Below are 20989 nucleotides of genomic sequence, written 5' to 3'. Positions count from 1 at the left end.
AATGACAGAAGGATTCCCCTGATGAAATGACAAGCTGTGGAAGATCTGAAATAGTAAAGTTAACCCCTGATACAGTATTAAACTTATTTTTACATATAAAAATAATACAGTGGGATATTTTATTCAATAAGATACAATCTTTAAGATCAAGAGAGAATATACAAAACTATTCTATGTAGTCTGATGTGATTTGCTGTATAGTAGGAATAAATACATCTGGAACAGAAAGTGTGATGTCTGTTCTTAGAGAAACCAGCAATTACTGAGGGGTTTAAAGCCAAGTGTTGTGCAGGTACCAGGCATAAAAGCACATTGAAACAATGTGACCATTATAAAATAAAAGTCTTAAATCTATAAACAATAACAAAAACACACAAACCAAATGAAAATGTACTAAAATTTAATCATCCATAAAAGCTGTAATTTAATCTGACAGTAAAACACAAGAAGCAATATTAGAGTTGGTTTAGTATATTATATATTTTAGCTTTGAAAGCCATAGAAATCAGTTATCCCAGTTTTTTTTTCCTATAAAAGACCCATTTTTCCAAAGCATTATGCACAAACAATTTTAATTAGAATATAATGACAGAATGATATTTCATAATTTTTTAAATATAAAATGAAGTCAATGACTCAAAAAGTTATCTGCTGCAATGAGTTTGAGGGGAAATTTCATAATCTATATCATTACAGATATAAAGTATAATGGTTCAACTTTTTAGTGCTTGACAGGGAGGAATCATGATAAAAAGGTCAATATGAAATCATCTGATTATAGTAGCAATATCTAACATTTGAAATGCATCCATGCTCTTTTGTATAATCATATTAGAGTCAAGTATATTTATTTTCACATCTGTTATAACTGCTATTGCAAAGGAGAAATACTATTGTCTTATTTTCCAAGAGATATACACAGAGCAATTTTTTTTCTCCAGGGAGTTTGTGCAAACCAATACAAGATTTAAATTCTTCACATAATATATAAAACAGGAGAAGCCTCTTCATCAGATTTAATTTTTGAAGGTCTGGAATGCTGGCACTTCCCAATTAGGCAACAGTTCTTCATTCCTGTAATCTAGAACATCGAATAGATAGAGATATACATATATATACACACATATATATGTATACATATACAGATACATACATACACATATGTATATACATATGTATATATATGTATACATACATACATATACGAACATATATATACACGTATACATACATACATAATATACACGTATATATGTGTATATATGTATATATGTGTATATGAATCTCTTGAGGTCAGAAAATGGTAGTGAACGAGCAGATATTTAATAATATACAAAGAAACAGACTTTGGCTGATTGTTACTTGACAAATTATACTAAACAGCTACAGTAACAGGGCTATTTTAAACTCCCTTTAAAAATGTTTAAAAAATAGTTTGATTGCTTTCACAATCTGACAGTCCTGTCTGTAAAGCGGAAAACAGTGATTACTTTATTTCTATCCCATTATCATCTTATTTTTAAAAGTTCCTTTTCCAAAAACAAAATGACACCTGTGCATAAAATTTTTTTAACCATTTCAGTACTATAGAATATTAGGATTACCACTTCTTTTTTTTTTAAGTTTATTTATTCTGAGAGAGAGAGAGAGAGAGAGAGAGAGAGAGAGACAGACAGACAGACAATGAATAGGGGAGGGACAGAGAGGAAGAGACAGAATCCCAAGCAGTCCCCACACTGACAGCACAGAGCCCGACACGGGGCTTGAACTCATGAACCGTGAGATCATGACCTGAGCCGAGGTCAAGAGTCAGACGCTTAGCCGACTGAGCCACCCAGCCGCCCAGGACTACCACCTCTAATACTGGACAGAAGAGAGGACACAGAAAGAGCTGATCCCCGTGTGCAAAGGTGGAAGACTCAACGTTAGTGGTACTGCTCAGTAGAAAAAAATTAGGTTAAAGAAAGAATTTCCTGAAAATGAATTTCTTCTCTCCTAGTCTTTAAAAATGGGACATACTGAAAAGAGATTAACATGCTTCAATACAATCTTGCTTAAAGGGTAAAGCCAGATAAACTGCCCTCAACATTCATGTACTCTTACTAAACATATACAGAACTACTTAAACGTACCCCTGACCTTTGTACTTTTTAAATGAGACCAACATGGCACTTCCAGTCTATAACCACTCTGTGATTTCTTTGCTCTGCAAAGTATTCCGATCACTAAAGAAATGACTTGTTATTTGTTATTATCCAACATCCACAGAGATCTCAGGTGACTTATTGAATATATTGTTAAGCTGAATTATATATCAAAGCCTAAGAATTTATGCAACAGGATGAAAGTCTTGTTTCCAGATCTAGGCCAAGATCTCTCTCGTCTAAGGTAAAACACAACATATGAAGGAATCTTCACAACAGGCCAGGAGACGGCACCTCTTCCCTTAAACGTAAGCTAAAAGAGATTTTCTGAGAACTGGAAATTAAACTAGGGTCAGCTAAGGTAATGGCATCAACAAGACAGCCAACTACAAGAGAGTTAAAGAATATAGATCAGAACAGGAACTGGAGTCCTCTTTTTCCTACCTGTGTACCCTTACCCAAACACACACACCAGCAAATTTTAAAATAATCACCTTCAGGGAGCTAATGATTTATAGTTATTGAATCAAGATTTCACTAAGAGCCTAAAGCAAACATTCAACCAGAAGCTATCTTTCCCAAATCCAAGTACCGAAGGCAAACCCCTGCTGTTTCCTCCTTTCTGCCCATTTTCCTCTACCTTCATTTAAGAAGGGGATACAATTACTCAGTTGTTTCCCTGAAGAGAATGATTCAACCAAGTCTCTGAGGAAGCACGTGTTAGTTAATCTGGTGCTCTGAAAGAGGTAATCTACTCAATGGACCCAAGAGACTTACAAAACAGTGTAACCAACTCTCAAGTGGGAACAGCAGACTTTCCTCTAACCTGACAAAATTAGTAATAGGCACATAACCAGCATTAAATTACATCATAAATCCACTTCATGAAAATATTCTTTTATGGTATGGTTTAAAGAGTTCATGAAGACAAAGCAGAAACTGTTCAGGGGATTTAATATAAATAGAGAAAAAAACCCCAAATGGTCCCGCAGGGCCTGGTTTCTCAATTGGTAGGCAGCTTCAATGCTGCCACTAATTTCTCTCCAATGGTTTCACTTAATGGAAACTTAAGTGGTACTTACTACTTAGAAGCCTATAGACAAAACATTTCAAAGAAGTCAACCTATACCTATAAAGAAATGACTACCAAAACATACTACCACATATCTAGTGGAACGGCTTGAGTTAAAAGACTGACAATATCAAATCTGGGGAGGATATGGAACTCAAAAACTGCTACTAGACGTGTAAACTGGTACAACTACTTTGAAAACCTTTTTAGAGGTATCTGCTAAAACTATCAGTTATATGGTATTAGACTGGTCATTTCATTCATACACACACACACACACACACACACACACACCAAACAGAAATGATGCACATGTGAATAAAGACTCATGCAAAAATGCACAGAATTAGCCATATTGGTTCTTGAAAAGAACCCAAATGTCCATTAGTAGCAGAATATATAAATATATTGCTAGTACAGTTACATGATAAAAATGAACTACTGCCATATGCAACAAGGATAATTCTCGAAAACATATTTTTAGTAAAAGTAGACGTAATACTGGCTTTTCTAAATGTTAAGTTCAAAGAGAGGCAAAACTAACTATGATGTTAGGAATCAGGGTAGGGGTTACATTGGATAGGAATGACTTTTTTTTTTTTTAACATTTACTTATTTTTGAGAGACAGAGAGAGAGCACATGAGCAGAGGAGGGGCAGAGAGAGAGAAGGAGACACAGAATCTGAAGCAGGCTCCAGGCTCTGAGCAAGCTGTCAGCACAGAGACTGATGCGGGGCTCGAACCCACAAACCATGAGATCATGACTTGAGCTGAAGTCGGATGCTCAACCGACAGAGCCACCCAAGCACCCCATGGTAGGAATGACCATTATTGATACACACAGGGGTGTTCACTTTGAAATAATTAATCAAATGTGCACTTCAGCAATTTGTTTCAGAATGAACCACGTTCCACTTTAATGTGGCATGAATTTAGGAGTCACCCTGGATGGCATTCTATTCATTCAAACACTATTTTTTGAGTTCCCATTCTGTACCTGGCACTGGGGACACAGTGGTGAACAAAACATACATGGTCCTTGCCCTCCAACAGCTTCTTCTCACAGGGAGAGAGACAAATTATCAACAGATGAAGAGATCTACGAGCTATAGGTCCCATTTACAAGTTACAGAAACTGGAAATACCCTAACAGGTGGAACAGGAAGTGGTTTGGGTTGGGGAAAGCCCAAAATAAGAGCATGAGAAAGGCATCTGTTCTGCTTTTGGTACCTTACCTGGCTCAGAGCTGCTGCTTACTGTGGGTCTAAAGCAGCAGACATGATTTCTTTTTAGGCTTCTTCTTTTCCACTGGTGTTTTTCTATTTATCTGTCTGACCAGGTCATAAAATATCTAAATAGAAACAAGAAAAAAAGTCTTATTCAACAAACATTTGAGATCTTGCTCACAAAACAATCCTGGTTCTGGTAGATGTTATTTTGCTCTTGGATCTCTGTTTGCTGCTTTGTTTTTAATGGCAGGTTTCTTAGAGGCCCCAGGTGACCTCAGGGTAAAGCAGGACTCACCAATTTACCATAAGGGAAATACATGTACTCTAAGACATTCAATATCAACCTAAGGAAAAAAAAAATTAGTTGTGAAAAATATGGTAGTGAAGTTAAATTCTTCATGGAATCTTCTATGCTTCAAAACATAATTATTAAGGGAATAGTTAATGCTCAACTTGAATCTTCACATTTACTTTATGTTTAGAAAACTTCAAATTCACACTAAGTTGCAAGAATAATACCAAGGACTGGTGTATATTCTTTACTCGGATGCACCAATGACATTTTGTCATGTGTACTTTATCATTTCTCTCTAGACATATTCTCTCTTATTTTCTACACCATTTGAGAGCACTCTGCATACAATGGGTCCTTAAATGGGTGAGTATGTACCTCCTAAAAACAAGGATATTCTTAGATAGCCATGTTAGTTATCATGCTTACTACATTTAAGCACGGATATGTTACTCTGTATCATCTACACTGCAGATCCCAATCTTATCAGTTATCCCAATAATGTCTTTGAGAGTAATTCCTTCTCCTCACCACCGCAAATGGATCCATCATCGGATCACACACTGCATGTCATTTTAATCTTTTAAAATCAGTTCTTCAGCCTTCGTCTCTCATGACATTGTTATTTCTGAAAACTGATGGCTAGTAACTTTATAGAATTTCAGTTTGGGTTTGTCTGATGTTTCCTCATGATTAGATTCACGTTATAGATTTTGGGCTATAATAGGACAAAAGAGATAATGTGTTCCTCTCAGGATATCATACGTAAAAAAGCACATGGTTTTCGTTTCCCGCTTTTTGGTGATGTTAATTTTGGCTAAAGTGAAAAATAAAAAAAGTGTGTGACCACAATTTGAAGTGACAAATACATCTTCATTAAAACATTTCTATTAATACATCTTTTGGGTTCATTCTGGATGAAAAATGCAAGGCATCAAAGACAAAAATACAACAGTACTTATTTCACAGAAGCAGACTATTTTAATTCTGATGTATTTCTATGTTTCATAGTGCTAAGTATGCCAAAGTGTTGGAACAATTAAACAAATCAGCTGAATTTGGTTCTTTGCTATGAAATGCAAATACTCACTAATGACCTGGAATAGAAGCAAATACTGCAGAATCTCCTTACTATTACTGATTTGTGATAAATCGTGCTTTGTAGAAGTGTATCAAAAGGTCCTACCTTTTAGGGGCATTATAGGGACAAATGACACAATCTGAATATGCACTGAACATGGGCTGTATGAATAACAATTTTCTTGATTTTAATAACTGTGTTGTGGTTGTGTAAGAAAATGTCTTTGATCTAAGAGTACAGACACTAACGTATTTAGGAGTAAAGAAGTGTGATATATAAACACTGACAAAATGTTAACTGGTGAATCTGGAGGAAGAGTAAACAGAAATTCTTATTGTTCTTACATATTTTCAATAAATTTTAAAATATTTTTTAAATCATTGGTTTCCATTTCTTTAAGATGGTGCTCAGATAAAACAATTTCTATTTACTTTTTAAAATGGTCCTCAGATTAGAAGACTAAATCGTTAAAAAGAAAAAAAAAAAAAACACTACTCAGTGATTTATCCCAAAGCTGTAAGTGATTCGTTTATATTTTTTTCTTTCTGCTTTATCCTCCCCACTCCCATCTTCTTCAAACCATTTAACTTCTCTATTATCTTATTTCTAAGAAAGTTAAAAACACAGGATATATGGACAACATGGCAGTTTGTTTCACAACTCTGAAACCCTTTAAAAACCTAATGTGGAAAAGCCACAAACAGGTTCTCCTTTGTTCCCTAGCCTCAATGAAGAAGCTGTAAAATAAAAAATAAGTAAATGGATAAACTAAAATAGTCGAAGAATCAAAACCACACGTTTGTTCATGCCAGCAGTTCTGGGTGTCTGGGACTACACTGACTGATTTTGTAATAATATCCTCAACAACTTTGGCAAACACTGCCCACCTCACAGCCACAGCTGGTTATATGATGAAGGCAAGTGCGAACTATAGTTAAGTATTTGGTTAGATATGCTCAGGGTCCTCAGCCTAGGTTCTTCCCCATTTCTCTGAACTACAGAAAAATCTAAAGGGAACACAGAGGAGTTCCTCAAACCCTCTGCCATTCTCAGTTGGGATGTCTTGATGTATTTCAAGATTATTATTCCAGCCTCAGCAAAGAACAATTAGTTCTTAAGACTGATGTGATTCTGGTATTGCTATGTCCTAGTTCCAGAACATACCAAAAATGGTGTGGATAAGAGTTAAAACATATATACATTCTGATGTAGGTATCAGAGAATTAGAGGGCTACTTAGCCAAGCAGTATGTCCCCGTGTGATTTCAAATTTTTAAGTCCAACAGAAATCACTCATATATTTACAAAGCATTAGCTGTCGGAGGATAGCTGTTTCTATCAAAGGAACTCTGTAGCTGGATTATCAGGCTATAAAGAGAGAGACATTAAAAGAAACTCAAACATTATACTCTAGCATGAAATTTGTATGTCCCTCAAAAGAGTTAAGATCCTTAAACTAGCTAATCTATTCCATTTTGTTTTACTGCTTCCATTTTTGTCTAATAAAGCCTCACGTCGAGGGCTGACTGGAACAAGACTGTCCTGAAAAAGGACCTCTGCTGCACTGGAAACTGCACCCAGAGAGAGGTGCAGCAAGCGGCACGGGGGTTCCCACAAACATGGGATGCTTAAAAGGTAAGGAACACCTCCTGTCTGCTGTGCTCACTGGACCCTGGCCCAACCCAGCCCCAGCTGAGCCCTATGAACTTGGTGGGTAGGTACCAGTGAGAGCGAGAACAGGGACAGCAAGGAGCCAGATCCCTAAGACCAATCATCCTGCAGATGGTGACCCTGCTCTACTGTTTCCCTATCCAAGCTCATGCATCAATCCTAATGCTTTTTATCTCAAAGTGCTTTTTTTGAGAAAAGACTGCACTAAAACTTAAAATTTTATGAGCCACATTTTTCAAAATAACATCTGTGAAGCTGTAATTCCACAACAGAGAAAGCTGAAGCTAAAAGCATATCATACTTCCTTTTTGTTTACTTGGCAGTGAAAAAGAAATGACAGGTGAAGATCTCACTAGGACTTGTTCTCCACTAGGAGGTAAATTTTAGGGCAGGAACAGTGTCTGGATGACTACTACCCCAATGCCTAACACACTGCCAGACACAGAGGCACACAAAAAATGAAATTTATCAATTCTTATGTGCTTATAAAAATTGGTTTTACCTGTAAGAGCAAGCTTTGACATTCTTGGTTATTTGAAAACAGGATTTGCAGCAAGCTTAATTTTTTTGCCTGTCAGATGTTGAAAGTAACTCAGTCATTTTAAAACTCAGACAACAGTGGGGCTCCTGGGTGGCTCAATCAATTGAGTGTCTTACTTCAGCTCGGGTCATGATCTCCCGCTACGTGAGTTTGGGCCCCGCATAGAGCTCTCTGCTGTCAGCACAGAGCCCGTTTCAGATCCTCTGTCAATGTCCCCCCCGCCCCTCCCCCTGCTTGCACTCTCCCTCTCAAAATAAATAAATATTAAAAAAAAACTCAGACAGTAGTCCACAACTATAATAATATTAAGTCAACGAAAAGTGACCTACAGAAGCAAAGGCCAGAGAGGAATAGCAAACGCACAGGATACGGATAACCTAATGCACTCTCAACTCTCACCCATGTTGTAAATGAACTGAATTCTGCCTGATTGCCTGTGATGCCACAAATGACCAGCAAACTGGCAAGTGAAGACTTCTGCGCTACTGTGGAAGAAAGAAGCCTACTCTGGTTTTTGTTTTTGTTTTTTTAAAAAAGCTTATGTTAAAACTAACAGATGCAAAGACAATCTCTTAAATTTTGGTTGGTTGGTGGGGGCAGGTGGACCTGGGCTGATCTTTTAGGGATCCAGTAGGGTACTGGATTTACACCCAGGCAGGCGGGTGTACTTGTTAAGCATTCCTGTCACAGCTATGTTCTCAAGATAGTGGAAAGCTTGAGTCATGGACAAAAAAAGCCTTGTGCACCTGCTGTATCAGGCCTCAATGACTGGGTGAACTACAGTTCCATATCCATGCTCCCAAAACCTCCTTTTGAGTCAGAAACCAAAGGAAAGCAGGACTCAAAACACCCAACTCTGTGATATCCATGAGGTAATAACTGTATAACATAAGTTGATAAGCTCAATAACTACTTTGATTTTTGTGTTTTCCTACTTGACTTTACAACCTCTTCACACATATGTGCATAGGTAACTGTTACAATACAAGGGTAATATGACACTTCTCACCTACCGCATATCATTCAGAAGCTTAGTGGGACTTTAAACACATTGTTTAACTTAAACTTTCTCTATGCCGATAAGGTAAACATAAGTGTCCTCATTAGTCATCAAAGTGATGTTATGCAAGTGAAGGAATATGGTTTCTAGCAATTACCTAGAGTTCTGTATAGACTAACAGAATCAAGACTGCTTAGAACAAAATTTTTTCTTCAAAAAACTTGGTTTTGGCTGTTAACTTAAAAGAAAGGTAACTAAAAAGGCACTTGTTTGTGCTGCCTAGCAGATGTAGGTTACCTCATTAACGTTGATCTTTGACTTTGCAGAAGATTCTAAAAAGGCACAGTTACACCACTGTCTTGCTAAATTCTGACCCTGTTCTTTGCCAACTACTCGCTCATCTTCCAGGTCACATTTATTGCCAACCAAAATCATTGGAACCTGTGGGAAGGACAAAACATAATATGAGCACTAGCATACTTGTTACTCTTCTAAGTAAGCAACTACCTGTCACCAATTGAAATGGATTAATTAGGATCGTAAGCTTCACCAAGTACTTAAAGAAATAATATGTACTGTATGCGTACTGAGGGAAAGAAGGTAGATGGAGGGAGAAGAGACAGAAAAAATATGGAAGAGACCCTACTATGCTCACTTGCTAAATTATTTTAAGGTTATAATCGCAACAGTGTCATGTGGACTACTACTAATAGCTGAATTCCAAGTACAAAAATCTGAAGGGAAAGGCAGCTCCTGCAATACAGAGAAGAATGTCTCCACTGGTCCTAAGCGTGGTTTAAGTGCTTCACCTCACAGGTCCAACGAACACCAGAAGTAGTGGCAAGACCAACCCAAGTGACAGGTTCTACTTCTGTATCTGACGTCCAGACCTGAAGGCCAGTTTAGGTGAGATGCTAAAAAAGGACAAACAATAAAAATACAGCCGCGAAGCAGCTATGCCTTCCCTTTCTCCCCATGCCAGAAATGCTGTCCCAACTGCCAATTAAACAAGTCGCTAACAAAACTGTGTAACGTCCTTAGATAAAAGGTGTCCACAGAACAAAGTCATCTGTGAGGTGATGGACACTACACCCAAGAAAGGACTGAAGGCACATGTGGATCTTGTGTCCCAAACAATCATCACAAGTCAGGCGAAACATACTAGACCTACAGCTCCATCTTTTTCAGTTATTACACGGAATAGAGAGGTTCACATTACCAGAGTTCAGTGATTTGCATGTAATTGCCTACGAAAACAGAAGTCTCTTCGATAAATTAGTCATGGCAAAGAAGAGAACTATTCATTAGGTTACGGTTGGTAATGAGTCATATGGTAGAAATCCCTTCCGCCTACAGTATTACCCAAAGTTGAGGTCCTGAGCAGGTGCATATGTTCCCATTAATAATGAGAGAGAACACAGGAAAACAGAAAGAAAGGTACACATGAAATTTTATATCCCAATTTAGACAACTGAAAAGGAACTCTCTGTAGTTCAAAATTGAGGTAAACATGTAAAGTATGTATTTCATCTTTGCAAAAAGGTACAACAGCAATGATGCCATTCATCAAATAAGAATTCTATAACAAAAATAAAATGTACAAAATATAAAAATGCAGCTAATGAAAATCCTCAACATAATTCAAAGGAAAACACTGTAAGTAAACACTATCAACAGAATTTTAGAAATGGAACATACCACTATGGTTCTTACTAATGTTCTCTGAACACTGTTTCTGACATAACTACCACCTTTCAAAGCTCAACTCGAGTCCCCCACTTCTTCTACCAAGTATTCTGACTCCTCTTCCTTGCCTACTGCATTTATTAACACACAGCACAATGAGCACTTTACCATACATGCCCTCCTTTTCTAACTATCTTAGCATATAATTTGCAAGTAAATTTAGAAAGTTGTAAAAATTTTCTGATCACAGGGACTCTTTTAGGTATGTGGTAGATACCCTCCAAATCCTCTTAACAGAAAAACAGACACTTTTTATTTGGCCACAGAGAAAGAGCAGTATGTCTTATAGAGAGAAATATACTTACATCTTCTGTGTCCTTAACCCGTAAAATCTGTTCCCTCAGGTCCTGTAAGTCATTAAACGTGGACTGAGCTGTGATAGAATATACTAGTGCAAACCCTTGGCCATTCTTCATATACAAATCCCTCATTGCTGTAAATTGCTCCTATAATAAAAAAAAGTGCAATTATAAATATGATTTCTTGAGTGAATACTAGAACAATTTATATCAGAATAATCACAAAAGTGAGCTACTGAATTTTTTCCTACACGTTATCATGATAGGAAACCTAAGACCTATTTTACAGTTTCTAGAAACTGAGGTGAATGTTCTTGTTCCCTACTTACATGACTAGAAACCATGACAATGAACTGAAGAATCAGAAGGGAGATCTTAAACCACTTTAACACGGTTTTTCTGTCATTCAGAAAACTGTATGTAGGTCCCTTTTACATATAGATCCTAATTAAATTATTTTGATGCTACTAAAGATGACCTCCAAGAAGTATTGCTAGAAAAGAGAAGTCCCAAGTACTGAATCCTTAGGGCCTCCAATACTAAGGGGTTGGGAGATGAAGACGAATCAGGAAACGAGACTCAGGACTAACCAACGAGAGAGGGAGAAAGCCAACCAAGTGTTGCTCCCTGGAAGCCAAACGAATACAATTTGTACAGAGGATAGTGATCAACTGAGTCAGAGGTTGCTGAAAAGTCCAAGGGAGCTGAGGATACATGCAGAGGGCAGATCATGAATAATGACAGTCCACCACAGACTTGAATCGATGTGAAAAGGGGGTTAGGATATGAGGATGATCAAAGACGATGGGATAAACGTACTACAGGTTCCAGGGAAGTTGAAGGTATAAAAGGAAGTGAGAAGGAAAAACAAGAGGTGGTGAGTGGAGAGAGGGATGCTTGAAAATAAGATGAAGGCTGTGTCACAGTTATTGGTAATCACATAGTTTAGGGAAGACCATGGGTGTGAATGGCTGAAGCAGCACGGAGATCAAGACACTGATAGACCGGTGCACCTGGGTGGCTCCGTCGGTTGAAAAAAAGGAAAGAAAAGACACTGATAGGCCAAGGGAAATGGATCATCTATAATGCCATATAGATTCTATTTGGATACTAAAATCACCAAGAATTCTAACTGAAGCAGCAATGGAGAAAGTGAGCCAAAATCTTCAAGGAGTAAGGAGTGATCTGGGACACGATTAATGAACATCAACTACTTTCCAAGCTTCATGTAAGGCACTGGGGACACAGACAACTAAGATACTGGAGAAAGATATCTCCGGCAAAGAACTTCTTAATTTGGACAAGAGGAAGAAAAAAGAATCCTCGCACACTTGTGGAGGTGATGAATGGGGTAAGTATTCTTTAACTTTTGGGGTGTCTGGGAACACAGGGGAATGACTGCTGATTCAGAAGCTAAGGAAACTGGGGAGATGGAATTACAAAAGGGGGAGACAGTGAGTCAGCAGATCTAAGAAAGATGTAGTTCTAATGATCCCAAGCTTTCTCCTGGAATCAAGACCCATTTTCCCACAAAAGAATGGAAACATACAGTTTAATTAGTATTACAACTGCTCCAGCCTACTTACATGCTTTTCCTAATGACATGAAACTATATCATCTACGAAATTGTTTGGAAAATTTGTGCTAAATTTTAAACAACTTATAACATTTAAGAATAGCATCCATTTTAAAGCTTAGAACTGCCTAACAGGGAAAGTCTATATATATGTATATGGAGAAAAAAAAAAAAATCGCTTAATGTGTGCATTCTTTTGTGGCAGTATAACAGGAAATCATCAGTAATTAATAACAAAATTATACAGGAGATGACAAAGGAAGGCAATGAAAATAAAAGCAAATACTTGGAGCTCATACTACATAACAGGCATTGTGGCAAGTGATTTATAATCATTATCTCATTTGATCATTATAAGCATGCTATGATATACTAATGTCATTATACAATACTCATTTAAAGAGGAGAAAAATGAGGCTCAAAATAATCCTGAAGATTTTTGTCAGATTTTCTGTCACCAGCCCCCTGGAATGTTAAAATGCTAATAAAAAAGCAAAAACAATTCTGATAAAAAATAGTGACTATGGTGCCAAGAGACAGATTCCTACCTTAGGGTAGGAATGAACCCAGAGAAATACCTACCTTAATTACAATTCTGGATTTAAAATATCTTTTGTTAAAAGCAGTAATAGGATAATCTTTACCTCCATATAAGGAGAAGATACCCAACACACACATTTGGGAGGTAAACCTGACATACAATTTGAGACTGATACGTGGGTATTAAGTACATGTTGGAAGCAGCTGTAAGAAAATCTAAGAAGCCCTACCTTTAGGTAATTTCTTCTTAATCAGAGTAATTACTTTTACTTTACTCAGAGGAACTATTCATCAGATGACAAAATCTGTTCACTAACTAAAATTTATCAAAAAAAGAGAAAACATCCTTACTGTTCCTGCTGTGTCCAGGATCTCAAGCATACACTGTTGGCAATCTACTTCAACTTGCTGTTGGAGAAGGGAGGAAAAATGAAAAGTATTATCAAATCAAAATGTCAGTCTGTTTTCCTGCCACCTCTTCACTCCAAGTACCTATTAACAACTACAAAGCCTTTCTCCAGGAGTTTGCTATACTGGTTGAGACTTGACTTAGTGGAATAAAGAGCAGGAGGTCTCAAGCATGTTCTATTAATACTACAGAAGCAGGACCGCTAATGCTGAGTTTAGATAGTTTCTGACCACTGTAAACTGAGTAATGATTTTTGTTACTATTAGAAGGCAATGGTTATATTCTCTGTTTAAGAAAAATTACAATAGGTACAGTTCTGACAGAAATAAAAATGTATAAAAATATGTATATTTATATGATCTTTGAAGAAAAAGTATTAAATAGCTCAAAATACAGATAAGATTTTAGAGTAAAGAAAATTCAGCCAACTTACCACGTTCAAGTTGCTAAAGTTTTACTAAAATATACCCTAAATTTAATACATTGGAAAATTTTAAGAGATAAGGGGAGGGGCACCTAAGTGGTCAGTTAAGACTCTTGATTTTGGCTTAGGTTATGATCTCACAGTTCGTGACACAGAGCCCCACGTCGGGCCTGCTTGGGATTCTCTCTCCCTCTCTCTGCCCCTCCCCCACTCATGCTCTCTCAAACTAAATAAACTTAAAAAAAAAAAAGAGGTAAGGGGAACACAGAGGTGCTAAAAAGAGTAACACTGAACTCATATAGTCCTCAAAACTTTAAGAAAAAGGTACTTCTTTGGAAAAGCTGTGTGCATTAGGTGAAATTTTATATACTGAGTTGTAGTTCCCCAGTGTTTTATAACCTAAAAGAAGGTTGGACTAAAGACAGCAGGAACTATCAACTGTGCAGAAAATTTTTAATCAAGAAGGGATTTAAAAAAGTGTTAAATCTTCAGAACTCTAGGTACAGATCTGTTTGTAGTTACAACGTTAGGCGGCAACTTGTTTGGGGGAAATTTTAGTATTGCAACACTATCTTCTAAACATGAACGTATTAACCTAAGGCCTATTTTAAATGCTTCTGTGTCAGATCAGGGGTTGATGAGAAGCACCGCTTGGTGCTACAAACTGTCCTACCACTAAACGGGACTAATGTGGCATAATCGGCATCATCAGTAAATGGGCATGCTCAATGAATAATGAATGAGGTCTGCAGTTTCTCAAGGTATCTAGAACACAAGTTTATTTCCAACTTGCAGATAATGAAACTGCTCTGGCCAGTATGGCTGGATGAGCTTACTTAATTTAACAAAACTTATAACACTATTAAAGGTAAATTCTATAACATCTAACAACTCAATCCTTTCCACTTTGTTGAAAGGTACGTTTAATTCCCTGCCTCCCTCCTTAACATACTTGGGAAATAAAGTTATGAAAATTCCCCACAATTCTAGTCTTAGAATGAAATAAAATAGTATTTTTTGTCAAGACTATTTTTTCTTCCTTTTAAATAATCTTTATGTTTTAGAACTTGGGCTTTAGGTGCAAAACAAAACTCAGCAGAAAGTACAGTGTTTCCATATACCCTTCTTCTTGCTCCTCACTAGCCTCTCCTACCATCAGCCTCCCACACCAGAGTGGTACATTTGTTAAAATCAATGGACCTACATACAGACATCATTATCATGCAAAGTCCACAGTTTATGTTATGGTTTTACTCTTGGTGTTGTACATTCTACGGGTTGGGAAAATGTGCAATGACGTGTACCCACCATTACAGTATCATACAGAATCCTGTATCTAATTTTTGCTAAAGATGAAATATCTTTAAAAGTTACTATAAAACTAAACAAAAATAAAAACATTCAGTCACTGGATAATTTCAAGCACAAAAGTGATCTAAACTAAAATTAAGTTCACAAAAAAGAGTTGTCAAAAATATACCTATATTCCTATGCAATTTTGCTACGTTAAAAAAAACCCCGGGGCTCCTGGGTGGGTTCGTTGGTTGAACATCTGTCTCCTGATTTTGGCTCAGGTCATGATTTCACAGATCATGGGATTAAACCCAGCACTGGGCTCTGTGCTGACATCACAGAGCCTGCTTGGAATTCTCTCTCTCTGCCCCTCCCCTGCCTGCATGCATGCATTCTCTCTCTCTCAAAAAAACATTTAAACAAAATAATTAAAGGGGCGCCTGGGTGGCTCAGTTGGTTAAGCGTCCGACTTCAGCTCAGGTCACGATCTCGAGGTCCATGAGTTCGAGCCCCGCACTGGGCTCTGGGCTGATGGCTCAGAGCCTGGAGCCTGCTTCCAATTCTGTGTCTCCCTCTCTCTCTGCCCCTCCCCCATTCATGCTGTCTCTCTCTGTCTCAAAAATAAATAAACGGTAAAATAAATAAATAAATAATAATTAAAAAAAAAAAAAAAAACAGGAAAATGTGCACACTAAAGAACACCTTACTCACCAGTAACCAAACACGGAACTTTCTGTAGCTAAGTAGTATTCTATGAGAAATAGTCTGTCTTGGAGAAACTTTTATTTATTTTTAATTTTTTTTAACGTTTATTCATTTTTGAGGGAGGGAGAAAGAGACAGAGAGTGAGCAGGGAAGGGGCAGAGAGAGAGGGGACACAAAATCCAAAGGAGGCTCCAGGCTCTGAGCTGTCAGCACAGTGCCTTACGTGGGGCTCAAACCTACCAACTGCGAGATCATGACCTGAGCCAAAGTCAGACGCTCAACCAACTGAGTCACCCAGGCGCCCCTTGGTGAAATTTTTAAAACCAGATACAGAACATCTGTATCACTTCTCAAAAACTATTTTTAAAAACCAGTTCTGTGGATCAAGTTTTAAAGCCCTAAGGAACTATTTGTAAGCATGCGTATACAAGTTTCACATTTTACCTTTCTGTAGGAATCTTCTATCGTTGGGTCATATTTTTCAACAAAAATTCCCTGAACAAACTGAACTGTCTAGAAAAAAAAAGCAGAGAAAAGTTAAGAACTTAAAAGAAAAATCAACTACTCTTGAATGCTACTTATACCCTTACAAAGTGGCAAAGATTAAATGAAATTATGTGAAAATTCTGGGTAAACATGCAGATGTAAAGTCTCATTATTTTCTAACACAAGGATACATCCACAACCAAGAGGGCACATTATGAAGGGAGGTGTTCATATTAAAAGCCGTCAGCAAGGCTGCTGCCAACTCATGTTGTGAAACTATATTAAGTTTCGAAATACAATTAAGATACAAATAAGAAGGACCTACCTCCTAATTTATGAAAAAATGAAAATTAACCAGTATTTAAGCTAATATTCCTTTGCATTATCTATAGTAACTTTTATCTCATGCCCTTAAAGCAATGAGACAAAAGGGTCTAAATTTTTAAGAACCTTAAAACAGTTTCTCTAATTGTGGGGGAAAGAGAAAAAGAAATTTACAGGCACTGAATTTATTAAATTCACAGTCTCATTCGAATTTCACGTTCTCCCCAGAAGTAGTTATTTTTCCCGTTTGCCAGCTGAGATTCAAATATACAATCTTCCTGATTCCAAAGACTTCCTTTTTTCATTGGAAACACTTCCTGCTCATCTTTTTCAGATTTTCTACTTCTCTAAAATTCCTGTAAACACAGACTTACGAAACGAGGTATTTTATCATGTGGTAAATAAAAAGTACAGAAGATGGCTGTGAAATATTGCCTGGACAGATTTAAAACCGGGTCTGGTATATTGTTGCCTAAAAGCAAGGAAGGGTAAGAATATGGCCTGAGGTCACCTACACTTAATTATGCACTAGTGTAGCTTGAGCTAAACAGATGAACCAAAATACAGTCAACTTCAAACTTCTTTCTCCTAAGCTCTTGTTCTTCAAAAGAGACTCAAGACAGAATTACACCACATCTTTTACTATTTTTATCAAGGATTTAATCACCTCATCCTCTTAGTACTACATATAATTCAAATACGGAAAACTTCCTAAATCCTTTATTCTAGAACAGAGGTTCTCAAAATATGGTCTAGAGCAGATGATTAGAAAAAAAGTATCTCATAATACCATGACATACTCTCCTTGTCTCATAAATTTACAGTGGAGTTTTCCCACGGGTATGTAACATATGCTATAGCAAGACACTGGATGCAGAAGCAGGTATGAGAACCCAAGTGCTTTCTATAAGCCGTTGTCAGAGACTTGCAAAAATGAGAAACAGTCTCACAGGTTTCGTGTCCTTCTTGTTAAAGCAATCCTTCATCATTGCTCTGAATCTCATCCTCTCAGTTCTCAGGGACAGCTCATTCATCCATACCGACTTCTATTCTATTCCTGTAGTTTTTCTACTGAACCCTCCTCTTCCTTCCTTACCTACTGTCCTTTCTGGGTTAAAATAAAAAACGGAGACCAGCCTTGAAAATTCCCTAAGCAGGTAATAACCAGTTCGGTCATACAAACAAAGCTTAATTTAGTTTATTTAGCAAAGCTAAATTGACCTAGGGATCATTTCTTGCTTATGCCTCTGGAAATCAAAAGCAAAACTTACAACTGTTTCCCAAGGTGGGTATGAGGTAACCACTAACCAATTTTCAGTCATTGAAGAAAACTCTAACACTATAACCAGTCACTGTGAAGAATAAACAGCCACTGCTTTCTCACACAATAAGCTGCTTTATAACAATATACCCTCAGCCTCATTCAGTGTTCTGGTTTGAAGGTGTCTGGTATGGAAACTGTCTTTCTAGTGTGTGCACAATAAACTAATTACTACTTCTATGATTCATTAATTTTACTTCTGTTATTTCTGAACTTTTGACACCTGTGACAATGATTCCCTTCCTCTCCTGGGCTATTATTTTCCTTTCCACATAAGCTTATTGCCTCCGGCACACAATTTGCTCTACCATCTCCTACCCTGAAATAAATATTCCCCTGAACTCCATGACCCCTCTAGCTTCACTCCCCCCCACCCCCGACCCCTTTCCCTGTTCCCTCTCATCATCAAACTTTTTCAACTATCTACAATGGTGATTCTATTTCTTCAGCTCTCATGTACTCTTCAACCCACCTCAGGACGCTTACAGCACCATAACCTTACTGAAGTTGATTTCACGAAGCCCAGCTACCTCCATATTCCTCTATCATCTCCTTCCTCTACTAGACTTCTGAGCAGTCAGGTAGAGATCCACTCTTTACATTTAAGTATAACATACACTCTTCTCTGCTAGATCCTTCAATTCTACCTACTCTTTAAAGGTTGAGAGGTACCCAGAGTTCAGTACTGAGCTCTTTCTTTCTCTAGTCTCTCCCTAGACAATCTCATTTATTCCTATCGATTTTTATTTTTGATCATTTTATTTATTTTTGAAAAGGTAATTCATGAACATAGGACGAAATACAAAAGACACAAAAGAGTAGGCAGTGGTGACCAACCCTACCTACCTTCCTTTGTTCTCAATTATACAATTCTACTCCCAAGTAACCAGTATGTCATCTGTAAGCTTATTTTACCTCGCAGGGATAGTCTGTGCATTTTATACTATCTTCCCCCTCACCCGTTTTTGTTTCTTTTTTATAAACACAAACGGTAGTCTACACTGCTTGCTACCTTATTTACCCCTAAATAATACATCTTGCATATCACTACCTATCAGTATATACAGACCCGTTGCGTTCTTTTTAATAGCTCTGTATTATTCTACTCAAAACATCAGTATTAAAAGTTTATTTAACCAGCCCATACTGGTAGGCATTTAGGTGGTTTCCAAACTCTTACCATGATAAAGAATGTTACTGTGGACATCCTTGACCATGCTATTTTGTACATATGAACTTATATGTGAAATCTAAAGAGACTTGCTGAATTGAAAGTTCTACGCATTTAAATTAGATATCCTCATTCACCTCAGAGGTACTAATTTACATTGCTAAGAGTAACATAATTCTCATGAAATTAAATACTGTTGATATATTCATGGCACCCCAAATCCTATCACAAGTCTCTCTTTTAAGCTATTATCTTGAGGACCCAATTTCTTATGTGATGTATTTACTTTAGCATCTCACATATCAAATGTGACATGACTCCTGATTTTCACGCTCAGATCTGCTCATTCTCCAGTGTTTCCCTTCTACTTAAAGGATCCATCCATAAAATTAGTAGCTCAACTGGAACTATGGTAGTCATCCTCAACAGCTCCTTCTCTCCTAGTCCTCACATCAAACCAGCACTAAGTTATTTAATTCTCAAAACATCTACTTTTCTCTTCTTCACTGCCATGGCCCCAATGTAAGCTCCCACAAACATTAATCTGGGGTTTGGCATTAACTCCCAACTGGTCTCCTTGTGTCCACTCGGCCTCTCTTCTAAGTCACTCCACACATAGCAAAGTACTCTCTTTAAAACATATATCCAATTCTGTCAATAACCCCTTCCCTCTCGTCCAAAAAAATAAAACTAACTTTCAATGGTTTCTCACTGTCATTAGGAATAAGTTTCAAGCTCTTACATGGTCTTCAAGTCATGGTCTGGCCCCTGCTTCTCACCTCATTTCCCTCTACTTTCCTTCCAGTTCACTCCTGCCTCAGCAATTATGACCTTAGTTATTCAAATGCTAATTTAAGTTCATTTGTCATGGGGTCTCTCTTAACAGTCTGTACTTTTCTTTCAAAGTATCTCTCACAATTATAATAAGGTAGTTCTTTGTTTAATTGTGTATTTCTTATGTCTCCTCCACTATATGATAAGCTCTGAGGGATCGTGACTGTTTTTGTTCACTGTTGTAACCCTGGCATCTGACATCATATAAGCTCAATACTTACTAAATAAATACAGCATGTATACAAAAAATACCCTTTGTTTCACTTAAGTCTGGGCTGAGGGTTAGGTAGGTAGGACTTATTCCACTGGTATCTGAAATAATTAGTCTCCCCTACTGGAATGTAAGTTCCTTAAAAAATGAGAATGATCTTATTCCTCTTTGAATCCCACTCACTAGTGCTTGGCATATGGTAGGTAGTCAATAAATACTGGGTAAGTGAAAGAATGAGTGAGCCACTAGTTTACAACTACACATCTGTGGTTGCTGAATGAATCCCCGGCCCCTATGAGACAGATACTAGGCATATAAAAAATACTGTCACCTTTTCTCATTAGTGACTAAAAGTTTTAAGGCAAGCAAATATCAATGTTCTTCCTATACTATGCTAATTAAGTTAGAGTTAGGTGGCTAACTTACCAGAGCAGACTTCCCCACGCCTCCTGAACCAAGGACCACTAGCTTGTACTCACGCATGATGTGGTCTGTTTAAATACTGACAATCTGGAAAAAAGAAAAAAACCACAAAGATCAATAAACATGCTAAGAATAGCCTAAGAATGTACAAATGTTACATGAAATAATATGGTATTTTGGATTTTGTTTGCTATTTCC

General features: G+C 37.3%; 1 protein-coding gene across 5 annotated transcripts in view; it reads right to left on the bottom strand.

The window, feature by feature from the left end:
- Positions 1-383: 383 nt before the first annotated feature.
- The window catches only part of RAP1A (RAP1A, member of RAS oncogene family), a 78320-nt gene continuing 57714 nt past the window's right edge, over positions 384-20989 (bottom strand). For 3 of the 5 annotated variants that reach the window (XM_042998184.1, XM_042998181.1, XM_042998182.1), the window contains exons 2-8: positions 20848-20878; positions 16466-16534; positions 13542-13598; positions 11081-11221; positions 9327-9470; positions 4452-4567; positions 384-1081 (exon numbers count right to left, since the gene is read on the bottom strand). In XM_042998184.1, coding sequence (XP_042854118.1) covers positions 4481-4567; positions 9327-9470; positions 11081-11221; positions 13542-13571 — 402 coding nt within the window. In that variant the 5' untranslated portion in view covers positions 13572-13598; positions 16466-16534; positions 20848-20878 and the 3' untranslated portion in view covers positions 384-1081; positions 4452-4480. Of the gene's footprint in view, positions 1082-4451; positions 4568-9326; positions 9471-11080; positions 11222-13541; positions 13599-15503; positions 15601-16465; positions 16535-20794; positions 20879-20989 lie in introns of those variants that run through there. The other 2 variants (XM_007076377.3, XM_042998183.1) reach the window with 2 other exon arrangements.

This window comes from Panthera tigris, chromosome C1 (assembly GCF_018350195.1).
Source record: "Panthera tigris isolate Pti1 chromosome C1, P.tigris_Pti1_mat1.1, whole genome shotgun sequence".
Lineage (NCBI taxonomy): Eukaryota > Metazoa > Chordata > Mammalia > Carnivora > Felidae > Panthera > Panthera tigris.
The sequence above is the reverse complement of the archived record's forward strand: the minus strand, read 5'-3'. Positions and strand labels throughout refer to the sequence as shown.